This window comes from Oreochromis aureus, linkage group 3, assembly GCF_013358895.1.
Source record: "Oreochromis aureus strain Israel breed Guangdong linkage group 3, ZZ_aureus, whole genome shotgun sequence".
Lineage (NCBI taxonomy): Eukaryota > Metazoa > Chordata > Actinopteri > Cichliformes > Cichlidae > Oreochromis > Oreochromis aureus.
This window is the reverse complement of record NC_052944.1, coordinates 47,140,157-47,159,353: the sequence shown is the minus strand read 5'-3', so window position 1 is coordinate 47,159,353 and position 19,197 is coordinate 47,140,157. Positions and strand designations below refer to the sequence as shown.

Sequence of the window (19,197 nt, the reverse complement as noted above, 5' to 3'; positions counted from 1 at the left end):
TATTATTGCTGTATGTGATCTCCTACATTATGTCAGATTTAATGATGCAACACATGCTGTATGGATTTGAATCTATCAGTGAATGTATTTTGTATGTGTGTGTTTTCTCTGGAGATTTTTTTTTTTATTTCTAGCTATGAGCTGTATTTCTGTTGTATCCTACATCATGTTTGCAAAATAAAACTCAAAAGCAAAGGTTTTTATTGGGCGTTTATTTAAATTATATTATGCACTATGAACACAGACAATTATAATTACATTGAAGCTTAATCAACACACTTATTGGTTCCTTGAAATGCTGCTAATGATATTTTGTGTTAAAGTGTAACAGGACAAGCAGCAAAGTCAGCTTTTTGTCACATTTCTACTTTTCGTCCTCTTCTTTCATCCTCAACAACTGTGCTGTAAAAACGTCCAAACTTTGGCACAATGATGAACGGATGAGGCTTTATTGACTCAATTATAGTTTTTTTTCTATCATTGTAGCACTGTCAATAGATTAGGAACAGTGTCATAACTTAAAAAAAAATAATTTTCAAAATAAGGTACCATTGATTCTTTGGAAATTAGTAACGTCTTATTTGGCTTAGACTATCTGTCTGTAAAACCAGTCAAATTGAACATAAAGTGTCCATAGTTATACTTTTGGGGGGTTGGTAATATTTTATTTATATTTTATATTCACACAAACCCCTGCATGTCCTCCTTGACTTCATCCAAAAATCTTCTCTCTGGTCTTCATCTGTACCTTCTGCCTGGCAGCTCCATCGTCAGCATCCTTTCTCCAAAATATCCCCCATCCCTCTTCTGCACATGTCCAAACCATCTCAGCATTGCCTCTCTAACTTTGTCTCCAATCCGCTCAACCCAGGCTGTCCCTCAGATCTGCTCACTCACTCCCAGTGAAAATCCAAACATCTTCACACCACCCGTCTTTCTGTCAGTGCCACCATCTCCAATCCTCACATCACAGCAGGTCTCACTTCTATCATGCTGCCCACTATTTCCGAGATGTTTAGATATTTATTTTAATTTGCTTTGTGAGTTTGTCTTTAATTGGACTTATTTAACAGTTGAAAAATGTCGTGTGAGTCTCAGTTTTATTTAGTTTTCTTTTGAGATACTCTGATTACTCTGTTTTGTTGATCATCTGCTCTAAGTTGAACAGTGTTTTGGTCACGCCTCTACAATCTTCCCTTTGACAGTTTTACTGTTTGATTGCATGAACAGAAGAACAATGTGCACACAAAAGTGAAATTAGTACAACACCGCTTACAACATACTATTTTCTCATTTTCTAGATGTTTTGGGGCGAGTCAGTCCCTGAGCATGAATCAAGGCTCTGCTCTCACCCAGAATAAAACTAAAGTTTATTCCTCTCAGCTTCATGGTCACCAACACTTCCACATTTACATCTAAAATCTATATCTAAATCTATATCTAAATCTAAATCTATATCTAAAATCTCAGACGGATGAAACTAATGCTCAAGTGTAAATCTTCACATCTGTGATGAACATGATTAAACTTTAAACATGAATGTTGACGATATGATTGTTCATGAGCCTCCATTTTTAATTAAGTTTGACTCTCCAAAACATGAAATGGGCACGCATGCAGAGGTTGCTTTACTGAATACAAACATTACAGCAGCAGCAGCAGCAGCAGCAGGGGGAGATAATATATTTAAAGAAAAGACACCACTTGTGAGCAAGCAACTGTAGACCAGTATTGAAGTACATTCCAGTTTCCTTAATCACCACAAATATTTTATGTATGTTTCTGATATTTATATACGTGTTAAATGTCTATTTAAGTGCTTTCTGTGATTATTATTATGTTGCCTTGACATAAAATATCTCCCTCTGCTGTTATTGCAGTGTACTACAACTTACTGCAACATCTGGGTGGACCAGTGTGTCTAGTATACATTATGGTGTGATATCAGGTTGAACCAGGGGAGGCCCATGTATAGAGGCTGCCACCACCATAAAAATACACCACTGGTCAATGTTTTTGAACAGCCCAATTTTTCCAGTTGGACTTAAAAATATATCGTGGAATCAATTTATAGACCAACATGTATTCTAAACTTTATACTCATCAAAGTAAACACCTCTGGCAGATATAACAGCTGAACACGCTCGTGGCATTCTTTCTACAAGAGAAATCAAATATTCTTCACAAAGTTCTTCTCATTTCTGTTACAGATGTTCCCATGAATGTGTGTCACTTGAGGGTTGCTTTGCTTTCACTCTTCTGTCCAGTTCATCCCAAACCAGCTTGATGGGGTTAAAGTTTGGATACTGTGCTGGACACTCCATTTTCAAGCTTACCATCTTCTTTTTTCCTGAGGTAGTTCTGGCATAGCTTGGACTGTCTTTCAGCTTTTATGAACCTTGACCAACTAGATGCTTACCAGAGGGTACTGCATGGTGGTGCAGAATGCTGTGGTAGCTGTTTTGGTTCAGGGTGGCTCTCATTCTGCACAAGTCACCGACCCTGGTGTGACAAAGTGGAGGAGCAGTTGTAAAGCTCTCCATTTGTCCCATATGTGTTTACTTTATTTTGCACATTGTACACATTCTGTTTCTATGTATTTGCTTCCATTTGCTATTTGTCAAGTAACATTGCTTCACTCACTATCCCGGGTTTGTTTGTGTAAGCGTTCTGTTGCCGGCAAATTAACATTCTGCAAATTAAGACAAATACTAAGTTATGTTTCTTTATATTTTATTATGTTACAGATTAAGTCATTTGTTCATACTTACTTTGTTTGTCTTTTCAGTTTTCATGAGGGTCAGGTGTGGGGAAACGCCCGCCTGGCATTTCCTCATTTTAAAATCCTGATGATGTCACACATGACATCAGCGGGTCAAACCAAGTGGAGGGGTTTCTTTTTCCATAGAGATGCTTCCTTTTGTTTGTGTTAAGGTTTAAAGGAATTTGTTGAATGTTTTTCCTTTTGTTAATATTGCCATTTAGTTGTGTAAATGTGCATATTAGACGTGTGTAGAGGTTTTGTGTTTTTAAATCATTTGTGTAGAGTTTTACATCCCTCAGTTGAGTGAGTGGTACTGGCTGGGCAATTGGAGGGAAATTGATGGCCCTATTTAAAGCCAGTCTCTACCAGATGCAAGAGAGAGGAGAGGTGAGCTGTGTCACCAGAGCCATGTTATGTTGAGTTTTGTTAATTGAATTGATTTGGGGGGAAGTTTTGTTAAGTTCTATTATATTAAGTTCACTGTAAATAAATTGCTCACCTTGAAATCTGAAATGCCTGCCTAGTCTGCTTCCCTACCACCTTCCTTGACGTTCGTGTCCGACTACCTCACAAATGGTGGCAGCAGTGGCTCCAGGCCAGTAGGTAGCAGCAATGCAGAAAGGGGCAAGACCAAAAAAGCACCAAGTGCCAATGGACTCTGCAAGTGAGGAGCCTCCAGTACTCAATCAGCTAGAGGAAGCAGAACAAGAGCAAGGTACTGAACTGCATAACCTTGCTGAACTTTCTAACCTCCTGCGTGGTTTTATGAGGCAACAAAGTGACAGAGAGGCCCGATGGGAACTGGAGAAGCAGCGGCAGGAAGATCGCTGGCGGAAAATTCAGCACCAGTTCACTCAGCTCCAGCAGGAAGTGCAATCAGAACGTCGAGAGCACCAGCTGCTGTTGGAAGGTGCAACAGCTGACACAGAGGCCTACTGCGGAGCATCCAGCAATGCCTCAGCTACAATCTAACGTCATGGAGGCCACAACAGCAACTCAGTCTGCCTCCTTAACAAGACCACCAGCTTGGAAAGGGCCTAAAATGCAGCCTTTTAACGAGGACGAAGACATTGAGCATTACCTAACAACTTTTGAAAGGATTGCAAGCGGGTGCCAGTGGCCACACGAGGACTGGGCACTACATCTTGCTCCACTTCTCACTGGTAAGGCACGAGCTGCTTTTGTAGCCATGGACATTGATGAGATTATGGACTATGTAAAGGTGAAGAAAGCAGTTCTTGAAAAGTTTGAAATATGTGCAGAGACTTACAGACTGAGATTTCGCTCCACTACATTGGGCGACGGTGAGACACCTAAAGAGTTAAGGACACGCTTGAAAGAACTGTATGATAAGTGGATTGTTCCAAAAGAAAAGTCCAAAGATGAAATAGGCGATGTCATTGTTTTAGAGCAGTTCCTGAGAGTTCTCAATCCTGAACTGCGCACGTGGATAAAGGAGCATAACCCAACCACGTCTAAGCAAGCAGCAGAGCTGGCGGACGCTTTTCTTGCAGCCCGTCGGCCATTAAAGAACTATGGGAGTCCCAAACCATTAGCCCCAGTAATAGTGGGTAGGACGGAGAGTGGGAACAGTCAAAAAACTAGGAATTTCAGGCAGGGCCCCCATAATTCCACTAGTAGTCGGGCTAGGGAAATCAAGCAACGTGGGCCTTTAGTGTGTCACTCTTGTGGTCAAACGGGTCACTTTAGGGCAGATTGTCCAAGTCAGACTGTCAGTAACACATATATGTGCTTTTCTTCAAGGGGTGTCGAAGGTCAGGAAGATGAAGTTGAGTCTTTAGCGCCCTCTTCTCAGCATGAGCGCACCACATGCGTTTTTATTGAGGAAAAGCCACGTGTGGCTCTTCTGGATTCAGGAAGCAGCCGTACCTTGGTTAGGCAGGAATGTCTTCCCAGGGATGCTTCGTTTTGCGGCAAGGTAAAAGTTTGGTGTGTTCACGGTAATGATGTGGATTACCCGATTGCCAACATTAATATTCAGATTGACGGCAAGCTGTATTTACTTTCAGTGGGTGTTATGAGTAAACTGCCATATCAGGTTGTGTTGGGTCGTGATCTTCCCATTTTGCGGGATTTGATAGCCAAGGAAGAGGAAATCAACCCAAGTGTTACAGCTGGGTCCATGGTAGCCGTCACCAGGTCAAAACATAAGCATCACACAGAAGAAGGTTCAGGTTGGAGTGAATTTCCATTCGCTAACAGTGATGTTCCTGATTTTGAAGGATCAAGTCAGGGTCGCATAAGAAAGAGCAGAGCCCAGAGGCGACAGGCTAAGGTGAGAGGGACAAAGTTCACTGAACCAGTTCCAGTGCCACAATGTGACGAATTACCAGTCGTACCTGGTGAAATAGCTCAGCTTCAAAGAGAGGATCCATCTTTAGCTCCCCTGTTTTGAAAAACTGTCACAAATGCCACAGAGGTCATTGAGAGAGGCAGAGAGCTATTTTTCCTAAAGGGTGACCTATTATATCGCCGCAGTAGGGTGGGAGACCAGTTGGTTGTGCCTACGAGTTTAAGATCCACAGTACTGCAGTTAGCTCACTCAGTCCCTTGGGCAGGACACCTGGGTCAAGCCAAAACCTTCTCTCGTATGTCACCTAGATTTTACTGGCCACAGCAGTTTACAGACACTGTTCAGTTTTGCAAGTCTTGTCCAGAGTGTCAGTTAACAGCACCAGGAAGGAAAGGTGAGAGGGCTCCCCTGATCCCTATGCCAGTTATAGACACTCTATTCTCCCGTGTTGCGATGGACATCATAGGCCCATTAGAGAGGAGCAGTGCAGGGCACAGGTATATTTTGGTAGTGTGTGACTATGCTACAAGATATCCCGAGGCTTTCCCCTTAAAAAAGGTTAAAGCTCGTCAGATTGCCAACTGCTTAATACAAATGTTCTCGAGGGTAGGCATCCCAAAAGAAATCATTACTGATCAAGGGTCCAACTTTACATCTAACTTCATGAGAGAAGTCTATAGATTGCTGGGGATCAAAGGTATTAAGACAACTCCTACCACCCACAAACAGATGGCCTTGTTGAACGTTTCAACAAAACCCTTAAAAGCCATGTTGAGGAAGTTTGTGAAAGATACAGGAGCAGATTGGGACCAGTGGCTTCCTTTCTTGCTATTTGCCTATAGAGAGGTACCTCAAGCTTCCACAGGGTTTTCTCCTTTCCAGCTCTTGTATGGCCACGCTGTCCGGGGTCCCCTTGATGTGTTGAAAGAGGCTTGGGAGGCTCCAAATCCCAGAAAACAATGCAATGTTCTTTCATACGTACTGAAAATGAGAGATAAGCTTGAGGAGCTCCAAGAGCTGGCCAATACTCATCTGGTTGGTGTCCAACAACGTCAGAAGCAGAGTTATGACAAGGCAGCTCGACGGAGGATTTTTCAAGAGGGACAAAAGGTTTTGCTGCTTCTTCCATCATCTGAGAACAGTCTCCTTGCCAAGTGGCAGGGACCGTATGCGATCAGTAGGAAAGTGGGTCCAGTTACCTATGAACTACACATGCCTGAGCATCGCAAGAAGCATCAAATATTTCATGTAAATTTGTTGAAAGAATGGTTTGATCGGCCAGCATCTTCGCTAGAGTGTTGGGCCCGAGCCGTGGTCGAAGAGGAGGAACCACGGGAGCTGTTCTTTCCTTCTCCAGCAGGTCAACAGCCAGTTCCTGATGTGAGTCATCTTACTTCCGAACAACAGACAGAGTTGAAAGCAATTATGCCTGCTGATCTTTTTAGCACCAAACCAGGTTGCACCAATCTCATCCAACATGAGATACAACTCCACTGTCCCAATCAAAAACCTATTAGGGACACCACCTCACGGGTTCCTGCAAAGCTGATGCCAGCATTAAAACAAGAGGTGGAAGACATGCTTGACATGGGAGTCATTGAGCCATCTAGAGGTGAGTGGTGTAGTCCAGTGGTGCTAGTGCCGAAGAAAAATGACTCTAAACAGAGATTTTGTGTGGATTTCTCTAAACTCAATGCTGTTTCTGCTTTTGATGCTTATCCGATGCCGAGAGTAGAGGAACTGATTGAGCGCTTAGGGAACGCTACGTATCTTACAACACTAGACCTTTGCAAGGGCTACTGGCAAGTACCTTTGACTGAGTCTTCGAAAGATTTGACAACTTTTAGAGTTCCCAGTGGACTTTACCGTTTTAGAACAATGCCTTTTGGTCTGCACGGTGCACCAGCCACATTTCAGAGGTTGGTGGACGAAGTTTTGAGAGGTGCAGATGGGTACTCCGCAGCATACATTGATGACATTGTGGTGTTTAGTGAGACATGGGAGGATCATGTTCAGCACCTTTCTGATGTCTTCCAACGGATTAAGAGAGCTGGACTTGTCATAAATGCACACAAATGTCACATTGCTAAGTCTGAGGTGGAGTACTTGGGTTACGTCATCGGGGGTGGGGTCATCCGCCCTCAGGTGTCAAAGATTGAAGCTCTGAGGGCCTACCCACCTCCTACAACCAAACGAAAAGTGAAATCCTTTTTGGGTCTGGCGGGGTGGTATCGCCGCTTCATCCCTAACTTCTCTGCCAGGGCAGCGGTCCTTAGTGACCTTACTCGTAAATCCAGCCCCACAAAGGTTAAATGGACTGCCGAGTGTGATGCTGCTTTTGTTGATCTTAAAAACTGTTTGTGTAGTGAACCTGTTTTGCAGTGCCCGGATTTTACCCAGACATTCACGTTGCAGACGGATGCTTCCGGAGAAGGACTTGGAGCCGTGTTGCTGCAGGGTGAGGGTGAGAATAAACGACCAGTGGTGTATATCAGCCGTAAGCTCTTTCCTAGGGAAATGAAATATTCCACTGTTGAGAAAGAGGCACTGGCAATCAAATGGGCTCTGGATACATTAAAGTACTATCTAATGGGTGATGAGTTTGTTTTGGAGACTGACCATCGTGCATTACAATGGATGAACAGAATGAAAGACTCTAATGCTAGAATCACTAGATGGTATCTGTCCCTACAGCCATTTCGTTTCAGGATCCAGTATAGACCAGGGCATAAGAATGTAGTGGCTGATTTTCTGTCTCGTTCCATGGAGGAGTGAGTGCCTTAAGGGGGGGGGAGTGTGACAAAGTGGAGGAGCAGTTGTAAAGCTCTCCATCTGTCCCATATGTGTTTACTTTATTTTGCACATTGTACACATTCTGTTTCTATGTATTTGCTTCCATTTGCTATTTGTCAAGTAACATTGCTTCACTCACTATCCCGGGTTTGTTTGTGTAAGCGTTCTGTTGCCGGCAAATTAACATTCTGCAAATTAAGACAAATACTAAGTTATGTTTCTTTATATTTTATTATGTTACAGATTAAGTCATTTGTTCATACTTACTTTGTTTGTCTTTTCAGTTTTCATGAGGGTCAGGTGTGGGGAAACGCCCGCCTGGCATTTCCTCATTTAAAATCCTGATGATGTCACACATGACATCAGCGGGTCAAACCAAGTGGAGGGTTTCTTCCATAGAGATGCTTCCTTTTGTTTGTGTTAAGGTTTAAAGGAATTTGTTGAATGTTTTTCCTTTTGTTAATATTGCCATTTAGTTGTGTAAATGTGCATATTAGACGTGTGTAGAGGTTTTGTGTTTTAAATCATTTGTGTAGAGTTTTACATCCCTCAGTTGAGTGAGTGGTACTGGCTGGGCAATTGGAGGAAATTGATGGCCCTATTTAAAGCCAGTCTCTACCAGATGCAAGAGAGAGGAGAGGTGAGCTGTGTCACCAGAGCCATGTTATGTTGAGTTTTGTTAATTGAATTGATTTGGGGGGAAGTTTTGTTAAGTTCTATTATATTAAGTTCACTGTAAATAAATTGCTCACCTTGAAATCTGAAATGCCTGCCTAGTCTGCTTCCCTACCACCTTCCTTGACGTTCGTGTCCGACTACCTCACACCTGGATCCATCACACAGCTGGAGACCATCACGCTTCTTCCTCCATGTTTGGCACTTGATGCCACACACTGTGGCTGTTCTGTGTTGCAGTTCTGTCACTATGCAAACTGGGTTTACGCACTTTACACAGGCCAGACTGTCTAGATTTTCAGCAGGCTCCACCACTGTTTCTGCTTAAAGCTCAGCACCCCTCCTGACACAGCACAGATTTAAACCATACAGAGTGGAGGCTGATTGGCCCAAAGAAGGAGGGCAAGAAGATGACTGGACTAGAGTAATGATGTAAGTATAGAGACTGACAGTGATAGTGATGCAGAGAACAGAAAAGCAGACTAACAGCCAGGAAAGCAGATGATGATTACAGATCTTCCTTACACATAGACAACTCAACTTACACATAAGCTTCATTTACAATTATTGCATTGCAGCTTAACCAAACAGTCACTGATTTAATGATATTTTTCTTTAAATCTGCTAAGTTAACAGGTGTAAGTGGAGGCCAAGCAACATAACTGCATTCTTCTTCCTCTTCTTCTATCAGGCCCATGAAGTGTGCTGTACAATGGTTTGAACGATGGCACACCGATGTTGGGACTAACGTTGAAGTCTAGTATGGCACACTAAAGCTCACCAGTAAACCTAACAAGAAGCACAAATGTATTTAGAGCATTCATACAACATCTGTGTTTCCAGCTGTGCTCTGTTATCCAACAATCAGAGACGGACTGTGTTTGTCTGTAGTCAGCCTAAAGAATTGTAATATCTGGATTTACTCTGATTACTAATTGTCAAACAGTTTATGGAAAACTCCTACAGTATTTTCAGGAAATGGATTTTGGATCTGAGTTAAAGTGTTTCTTCAGTTTCATCTCAGTGAGTTTCAGTCTGTGCTTGTAACTGAACGATTATCTGCTGCAGATTGAACGACCTGCCATTTTAAAGTCAGTCAAACTTTGTTCGATCTCAAAAACATTTCCCATGAGCCTCAGGAAGTAGCTCACTGTGTGGTTACTGAGTGACAAAGTTAACAGGTTTCATCTCTTTGAATACAACAGTTACAGCTACTATTAAGGAAACAGAGACAAGAGAAGGGAGGGAGGGGACTTCATCTCACTTCCTGAATTTGAGTGAACATTTGACCAGAACTGAACTTCATGTTCAAAGACTGCAGTGATGACTTTATATTAGTGAAGTTTGTCAGTTAAAATGATAAATAAAGTATTTTTATTTAAAGATTTCACTGTTATGGGAAAAAGTGCTTTTGCCTGCTGTGACCATTTGCTCTGAGTAAGTATTTTGTCTCTGGGCTGATATAACCTTTTTTTTAACTGTTTATAAAGCTTCGTGGAAACGTGTTTGTTGTATTTTGAAGCAATGTAATGACTTTGTGCAGCAGCCTTTAGAATATAATCAGTGATTCGTGGCTCCTTGAAAATTATCAGCAGCTGATTAATATTTCTATGGCAGGAGGAAAATACTAAATGTCTTTTCTCTTGCTTGCTAATGGTTTTAATCACTTTTCTACAGCAGTTTGAACCCATCAGAATGATGTGTTTGTGTGGTGCAGCATCTGTGAGAGTGACTATTATTGGTGTCAAAGCTCCCAGCAAACACAACAAGCAGACGAGGAGCAGACAAAGGAAACAAATGTCCATCGTTGTTTCTGTAAGAAGTCAGTCGAGCTCCAAGACTTTAATTTTAAAACTTCCAATGCAGTTCTTCCAGTATTTGAAATGTTTCCAAGCCTTCAAATGTTTTGATGGCCTTGATGTTTAATACATCAAAACTCTTAACTACACCTAAAAAGGAAAAATAGTCAATAGAGGCCACTTTCACCATCCAGGGTAAACTTACTTACTTATAACTTTATGACTGAATTTTAGTAATTTAGTAATTTAAAGAGTAAAAAGAAACTAAAATTAAAAAATAAAAAGTGTCCACAAACTTACCTCTGCCTGTTCTCCATGTCAGGGTTCAAATGAATGAACACAAACACATTTTATTAGTTTCAGGAGTGGAACAGTTTTGACAATTAGATTTATACTGTCACTGAATGTGATTTATGACAAAGACTGTTTAACACGTGCATATATGTGATCAGTGTGTGTATGAGACCTGAAGGTGAAGGTGCAGCCAGAGCTGTGTTCTTGTTGTGTTTCTGGATGTAAAACAAAAGTACTTCACATTTAAAGCTTCTCTTGGACTTGTAATCTGTTCATGTTGTCTATTCATTATTCAGCTCACATGTGTATAATACAACTACAACTAAGTAAATTATTACTTAGTTTCATAAAAATCTCCCTAATTTGTTTCTGTAGCACCAAACATGTCAAATCATGCTGTAGTCAGAGTTTGTTAAGGTGTGATAGTTCTGTGTAAAAGAAGGAAGCAGAGAGAAGAAGAAGTTTTAAAGTCTTTGTTTTCTTCACAGTTCTCAGCGTCTCGTGTGCTTCTTCTTCTTTCTCTTCACACAAAGTCGTAGAAGTTTTCAGACGTGTCACAGCTGGATGTGAGGATGGGACCCACTTTCCTCTGTGAGCTGGGCCTATTCTGTGAGTGCATCACTTCTTCCTTTGATTCATGCTGACTGATGAACATGTTTTAGTAAAATGACAGAGTTTCAGTCATTTGTAGCATTTCAGTTTATGTTTTGTTCTCAACATGGTTGTTTGTAGACTGGATTAGATTTCACTGACGCTGGTTTAGTTTATCTAAGAAAGGTTTGTTTCTTCATCAGTGATAATTTGATGCATTTTACATTAAATATATCATTTAAACCAATCATAGCAGCCACTGGTAACACCAGGTGTGTTTGATTGATGCCATGTTTGAGTGAGTCTTCAGTTTGATGATGTGTGAAGTTTCTTCCTTTATTGCAGTTCTCTGTACGCTCCTCTGCAGCGGACACGCTCAAGGTGACTGAACAGTTTGCACTTTTCATTTATTTAGTAAATATTAGTCTTAGTGCATCAATCTTAAACACTTTCCATTTCTGTTTTTATTTCTCAATATATTTGTATGTTTATGAACATATTAGAACAGATTTTGATTTGTAAAGTACATAAAAGTGTTTTAGGTCAATGATGTTGTGTTTGTGTTGGATTCTAGATGCTGTGCTAACTGTTAAACCCAGCTCGACCATTTTCATTGGAGAGACTGTTAGCTTCAAATGTGACATGAAGGAAGGAGAACACACTGACTGGGAATACAAACTTATCATGGACGGTCGAGAAATTACCAACTCCAACATAGACAAAGGCCTCAGATTAAAAATTGCATCTACAGTTCAGAGTGGTAAATACAGCTGCTCTGCTCACAGGAAGAGCTCACAGAATACAAAGAACAGTAACACTGTCTCTGTAACTGTGAAGGGTAAGTGGTCAGTGACATGTACACTAAATAATGTTGTCATGGAAACTTGTTTCTGTTGCTGTGAAGCTTGAACTTAAACCAGGACACTGATTTTACCTGTTACATCGCTCACAGTACACACAGTGATAAAATACTCACAGACTCTAAACTTTAAAACAAAGAAAAAGAAGAAACATGAAAAGTTTAAGGTGACTGATGTTTCTGTTATTTAAACCAAAAACCACACAGAGCTCTGAAACCATCATTGTGCGTCCTTCAGCAGTGACCTGTGATAGTTTACATTAGTGTGACTTTTTCAGGTCAGACAAACATTTATACTGTAATTATTTAGAGATTTAAACCAGAGTTACAGAAACAATATCCACATGTTGAGAAAGACACGAGAAGAAAATCAAAGAACACAGAGAGAAAATAAATAGAAAAATATGATAAAGAGTAATGTGGGTGGAAAGTTTCACCACATTAAACCAAATTTTTGAAATTTTCCCTTTTCTATATTTTTATGAGTTCATAATGAATAATGCATTTTTCCTTTTTCCTAACAGCAGGTAAACCCAGGGCCACACTGACTCCAGGATCAACTATCATACCAGTAGGGGGGAGTGTGACACTGACCTGCTCTGTGGGGAGCTCTGCTGGCTGGAAATATGAGTGGTTCAGACGTGACCAAAACACTGACGTTCAAATCAGAACAGATGATCAACAAAACAGAGTAATCAGAGTATCTGAAGGAGGAATCTACAGCTGCAGAGGAAGAAGAGGAAACCCAGATTACTACACTGATAAAAGCGATGATGTCACCATTGAGAAAACCTGTAAGTTCAATAATTTAGTTTGAAATTCACATTCAGACACACAGTGTTAAGTTTTCTCTGCTGAGCTGATGTTTCTGTTTGTATCTTAACTGTTAATAAACAGTTTCCAATAAGGTTGTTGTAAAAGGACGACCCAGCTGGCCTCAGATATTCAGCGGTGAGACGATCAGTCTGACATGTGAGGTGCAGGAAGGAGGTGAAACCACTGAGTGGGAGTATAGATGGAGAGGACCCAAGCAAACCACACAGTGGACTCACAATAATTACTGGATATTCAATGTTTCTGAGTCCAGCAGTGGAGACTACATGTGTAAGAGTCGACGCAGAGATGACTCATATTCTTCAACAGAGTGGAGTGAAGCCTTCAACTTGTCAGCATCAAGTAAGTCATGTTTGTTGTTGAGCTTCATTTTACAAACATAACAATGGTCAGAACAGGATGAGATCAACCTGATAGTAGCTTCATTATAGACCGTTTTAAATCCATACGACGTCTGGGACTAAAGAAAAACATCCAAATATTGTTATTACCGTGTCATAACTACCATCCTCACCAACCCCAGTCATCATACTCAGACTGATCCTTTTCGAGCACTAATAGGTCCTGAGGGAGACTCAGTTTATTATGGACAAGCAGACTTTTGGTCTGATACCTGATTGTAAACAGAGACTGAGGTCATTTCATTGTAAAGTTTGTGTGTGTAAGAAAGCGCAGTGAGGCTTGTAGGAAGTTAAACAGAGATGAGCAGGTGGAGAAAAGGTTTGTTGTAATATTGCAGATGGAGATGTTGTCATGGTGACTGATGGAGCTACAAGCAGAAATCTAATGTTTTCATTGTTCAGCTGGTTTATTGTGGCAGCCTAGAAACAGAGATGGTGACTCTGTGACGTCTGTGCAGCTGAAATGGTGGAGAGAGCCCAGTGATGTGAACATAGTTTCTGCTGTGTGCTGTGAATGTGAACACATCTCTAATGTGAAATCAACATTTTACGACTGCGACAGACATTTTTTCCTCCACAGGGGGCCGAACTGTTTGAAGGGTTTTTGTTCATGGATTACATGTTTTTATACATTTTATCTCAGCAATAATGGATGAGTTTTTTTTATTAATGCAGTGATGTGTGAAATGTTGATATTAGTGTGTAAGTTATGAAGATACATTTTTCTAATATGGAGAGATGTTGATTTCTTCTGATGGTGTGGAAAGAAGATTGACTGATGAAATCAAAGCAAACTGCTGCAGTTAATAAATCATGTAGTTACATGATAATATGTAATGAAGGCCAGAAATGAAGAGTTAGAACTCTCATAATTAAAGTGGTGCTATTAGAGATTTGTCTGTGCAGCTATGATGATCTGGTCCTGTGTGAACTTATATCTGAGTCTTACCTTAGCGAGAATCTTCTGATGAATCTGTTTTTGTTGGGAGCAGGAAGGCTTTAAGCAGAAAGGGAAAGGACTAGTTTATAAATGGAAATGCATTACAGACCTGTGTGAGAGGAGAAAGTAGATGACATCAGCATTAACACTGCTGGAATGCTTTTACTATTAATTTGTGATGCCTGTTCAAACTCATCCAATTAATGAAATAGAGAGTACATTTTTAATAATGTTCTTATTTAAAATGTACCATTTTACATTTAGTTTTACTTTATTCACAGATTGCACAAGAATGAAACAATCTTTTATCCATTTATCCCTAACAGCAGGTAAACCCAGGGCCACACTGACTCCAGGATCAACAATCATACCAGTAGGGGGCAGTGTGACACTGACCTGCTCTGTGGGGAGCTCTGCTGGCTGGAAATATGAGTGGTTCAGACGTGACCAAAACACTGAGGTTCAAATCAGAACAGATGATCAACAAAACAGAGTAATCAGAGTATCTGAAGGAGGAATCTACCACTGCAGAGGAAGAAGAGGAAACCCAGATTACTACACTGATAAAAGTGATGATGTCACCATTGAGATAACCTGTAAGTTCAACAATTTAGTTTGAAATTCACATTCAGACACACAGTGTTAAGTTTTCTCTGCTGAGCTGATGTTTCTGTTTGTATCTTAACTGTTAATAAACAGTTTCCAATAAGGTTGTTGTAAAAGGACGACCCAGCTGGCCTCAGATATTCAGCGGTGAGACGATCAGTCTGACATGTGAGGTGCAGGAAGGAGGTGAAACCACTGAGTGGGAGTATAGATGGAGAGGACCCAAGCAAACCACACAGTGGACTCACAATAATTACTGGATATTCAATGTTTCTGAGTCCAGCAGTGGAGACTACATGTGTAAGAGTCGACGCAGAGATGACTCATATTCTTCAACAGAGTGGAGTGAAGCCTTCAACTTGTCAGCATCAAGTAAGTCATGTTTGTTGTTGAGCTTCATTTTACAAACGTAACAATGATCAGAACAGGATGACATCAACCTGATAGTAGCCTCGTAGTTTGTCCGACACTTTGTGAAATGAATATTTAGCTGGTATTAAGCTAATGTTGAGCTTTATTAGCATCACCCCAGTAAAATGATGAAATAAACAAGCATCATATACGTGTGTCTATTAAAAACACTTTGTAAACTTTTAAATGTACAAAACAAATAATGACAAAACTACATTTTCCTTATTTAAAAGTCTCATGGAAATTTTCTTCCAGCTGATAACATAAATAAAACACACACATACACAGACCTCTAACTTTGACCTCGAGGTCACTGAGATTTTAATTTATCTGAGATTATTAGTAGATGATGAGTTCACAAGTTATCGTAATCATGAACACAAGTGAGACAAAACGCTGTTTTAGTTTAGAGAAGCTCTAAAAAGAGGAAGCTCCCCCTTTTTGACCCATTTTTCCACAAATGTTTGTAAAGGCTACGTGCTTGATTTTATACATCTGTGACAATGGGACACACCTCAGAGATTAAGAAGGCTATTAGACATTTTATTAGGTACACCTTGCTGGTACTGGTTGGACCCCCATTAGCTTTCAGCACTGCCTCGATTTGCCTCTATATAGTCGGAGTAATTGTATATTACACTGCACCAGCTGACATCTGTCCTGGAGATCCTGTTGGTTCCAAGTTACACAGAGAAAATTTTCTTTCGCTTGTGCTTTTTTGTACATATTACAAAATCATGTAAAATAACATGAGAGTGGAGCAGATGTGATCAGGAGTTCTGGTATTGTAAATAGTGCTTCATGTGAAACCTGTTGTACATTTAAATCTGTTTACATACATGTAATTAAATCCTCTTATTTATACAGCAGTGCCCAGGACTGGAAACTCTTCATTTCCTGCTCTGTTGATCGTTGGACTCATCTGTGGACTTTTACTGATTCTTCTTCTGCTGTTGTGTCGCTTCATACAGTCAAAGGGTGAAACCATTTCTCTCTGATATTACACTGAGCATAATCTAATTGTTCAGAACTACAGATATACCCTGAATGCTGCATGTAACGTTACAGCACCAGAACAGTTTGCAATAAAAACATCTGATTGTGTTTTTTTGTTTTGTTTTTCAGATTCATGCTTTGCCAGGTTTGTTTAAATCTTCTCTCTCATTTTTTATCAAACCAGAATTTCATCCTGTGTTTCTTATTAAATCCACTGTTTTACTACATTTTATGTTCCAGCACAAATCAAACCATAAACCAAACGATCAACCAGGATGACGCTCGAGACAGCCAACATGCTTCTCGTCACCAAGGTCAGCCTTAACCCTGACAAGTTCTGCTTTAGATATTTCTGGTTGTAAGATGATCAGATCCATGTATATGAGTTTTAATTGTTTCGTAGGTGATGCTTGTCTCTATGAATCAGTCAAAGACCATGATGACACAGATAATGGTAAAGTATAAACAGCAGTTTATAAGTATGCAAACTCTTTGATTATTCTCATTTATGTGTAAATGTTTGAACTCTATTTTAGTTGAATCTGGGGATGTCACATATTCTTTGATTGAGTTTAAAAACATCACTCAAAAAGGTGAGTATTTAATCTGCTACCAATACAAAATACACTAGTTTAAATGCTTTTATTGGACAGTAGTATCCAAATGAAGGAAAAACTAGATTTTCATTCATGTTATTGCTCTAAGAAGAACGAGCAAGAAACCAGCTGATCGCTGTAATGTGCTCTGTTCAACAAATAAACAAATAAATAGAGAAGAAAGCGGAAAAAAGTGGAACACATTTAAAAGGTTAAACTTCAGGGACATCATTCAGTGTAGTTAGGAAGCATAAAACATTGTGAGTCCATTTCAGTTGCTTTGGTGCAAACTGCTGATATTGTGAGACGTCACCATCAGGCTGCACAGGTCGACCAGGATGGCCCATTCTCTTTGATCAAACTGTTAGAAATAGATTCTGTGAGCATGGCATGAGACCTGATGTCCTTTACTAGGACTTGTACTCACAGCACAGCAATGTGCAGCTCGACTGAACAACAGCAACAAGCAAAGTCAGTCAGGGGGATAAAGAGAGAGCAATGACCTGTGAACACCGCCTCAAAAATATCCTCTTTTTGGGGATTGTGTTGTTGTTTCCTCTTCAGTGCCCCTCTTGTCATTCTGAGTTGCACCAAAACAGGTGAAATGGAGTCAGATATCCCTGAAGTTTGAATGAAAATGTTTCACACTGTGATAGTCGAATGTTCCCTTAATTTATTTTGAACAATGAACCAATAATCAGTCCTATTCCTTCAGTATTTAAAATCTTTGCTGATATGTTTTTTCTTTTCAGAGATTTCATTTTCTTAATGTATGTAATTTTTTTTTTTCCATAAAGGTTTTTATGTTCTTATAGGTGCTGGAGGTTATAAACCTTAACCTATTATCACATGATTCATTTTAATCCTGTTCTCAACAGAGACAATACATTGAGTTTAGTCCAATCATGTCAAAGATCTGTATTTTAAATGAGATTAGCCAGCATCATTCTTCTCGTGTTTCATGTGATTCTAATATCAGGGGTCATCTATTACTGAGGAGACCCGTCTGAATCCTCACTGGCTGCTTCTGATGTAGGCACAATGTGAAAGAAGCAGATTTTTAAGCATGACAACAACAGGCTGTCAAATCATTTCATTTTCAGTAGATGAGAACCTCCCTCAGTCAGTTCATGTGATGAGTTTTCACTGACATTACGATTTAAGTATAAAGAAAATCAAAGTTACTCCACCCTTCTTATCTTTATCGTCTGTCTGTCCTCCTTTAGATGACAGCCTGTTGTATGCAGAGGTCTCCCACAAGAGAGCTAAAGCCAAGAGAAACAAGGGTAAGTAAAGTAGTAAAGTACACATTTGTTTTTGCTGTCTGTTTTACACTTTTTACCCTCAGTCTAAAAGGCTGATTTGAGGTATTGTCATCCTGCTGGTTGCGTGGACGGGGTGTGGACACCCAACACTGTGAACACAATAACTCATGAATGAGGCAACACAGGATTTTCAAATTGATATCAAAGGTGTATTTATCTGGAGGCTGAGGACAAAAACTGTGAGCCACCGGCAATTTTTACACACCAAGGAAAAGTGTTAGAATTAAGATGTTACTGACAATCATGACTAATAATGTCTTTATTTGCAGAAAAATCAGCCTCTGCAGCAGCTGAATATGTCATTTATTCTGAAGTCAAGTCACAACCAGCTCTTGGTAATTGCACAGAAATAACAGACTCATTTGTTGCTATAATGATGAACTCAAACAAGATAATATCTAATGCTGAGAAATGTTAGTCAGTGTACAGAACATCCTTCAATCATTTCATGTAGTTTAGGTGTAGAATGACAGAATGATATAAATATAAAGGAAATTAAAGACAGTCAACCCTTTCTGATCATCGTCTGTCCTCTTTTAGATTACAGCCTGTTGTATGCAGAGGTCTCCCACAACAGAGCTAAAGTCAAGATACTTTAAGGTAAGTAAAGTAATCTAAAAATTTGCAAATTTTTCATTTTGCTGTCTGTTTTATACTTTTATACACACCAAAAAAAGCATATAAATAGTAGAGCCTTTGAATTAAGAAGTTACTTGCAGTCATCTCATCAAAAATCTCTTTATTTGCAGGAAATCAGCCCCTGCAGCAGCTGATGAAGCAGTTTATTCTGAAGTCAAATCAAAACGAGTTGTTAGTAATACAGAAATAAAATAGCTTACATACTGTGATTTGTTGTTGTAATGATTAACTCAGAGTGAACTGAGTCCCAAATCACCTTTAAACACTGAATAATTCTGCATTGATTTGAATTTAACAGCACTGGAAGAAAGTAGAGGAACAACAAAAGAAGATTACGATTAACTTTTTTATGAAAAGTTT

At 39.9% G+C, this 19,197-nt stretch overlaps 1 protein-coding gene across 1 annotated transcript in view; it reads left to right on the top strand.

The window, feature by feature from the left end:
- The window catches only part of LOC120439407 (leukocyte immunoglobulin-like receptor subfamily B member 3A), a 46,618-nt gene extending 27,821 nt beyond the window's left edge, over positions 1-18,797 (top strand). Inside the window, exons 9-19 of the mRNA XM_039610352.1 lie at positions 12,987-13,265; positions 14,591-14,860; positions 14,964-15,242; positions 16,149-16,259; positions 16,407-16,422; positions 16,518-16,591; positions 16,681-16,731; positions 16,814-16,870; positions 18,100-18,159; positions 18,468-18,533; positions 18,739-18,797. Coding sequence (XP_039466286.1) covers positions 12,987-13,265; positions 14,591-14,860; positions 14,964-15,242; positions 16,149-16,259; positions 16,407-16,422; positions 16,518-16,591; positions 16,681-16,731; positions 16,814-16,870; positions 18,100-18,159; positions 18,468-18,533; positions 18,739-18,797 — 1,322 coding nt within the window. The remainder of the gene's footprint in view (positions 1-12,986; positions 13,266-14,590; positions 14,861-14,963; positions 15,243-16,148; positions 16,260-16,406; positions 16,423-16,517; positions 16,592-16,680; positions 16,732-16,813; positions 16,871-18,099; positions 18,160-18,467; positions 18,534-18,738) is intronic.
- The last annotated feature ends 400 nt before the right edge of the window (positions 18,798-19,197 follow it).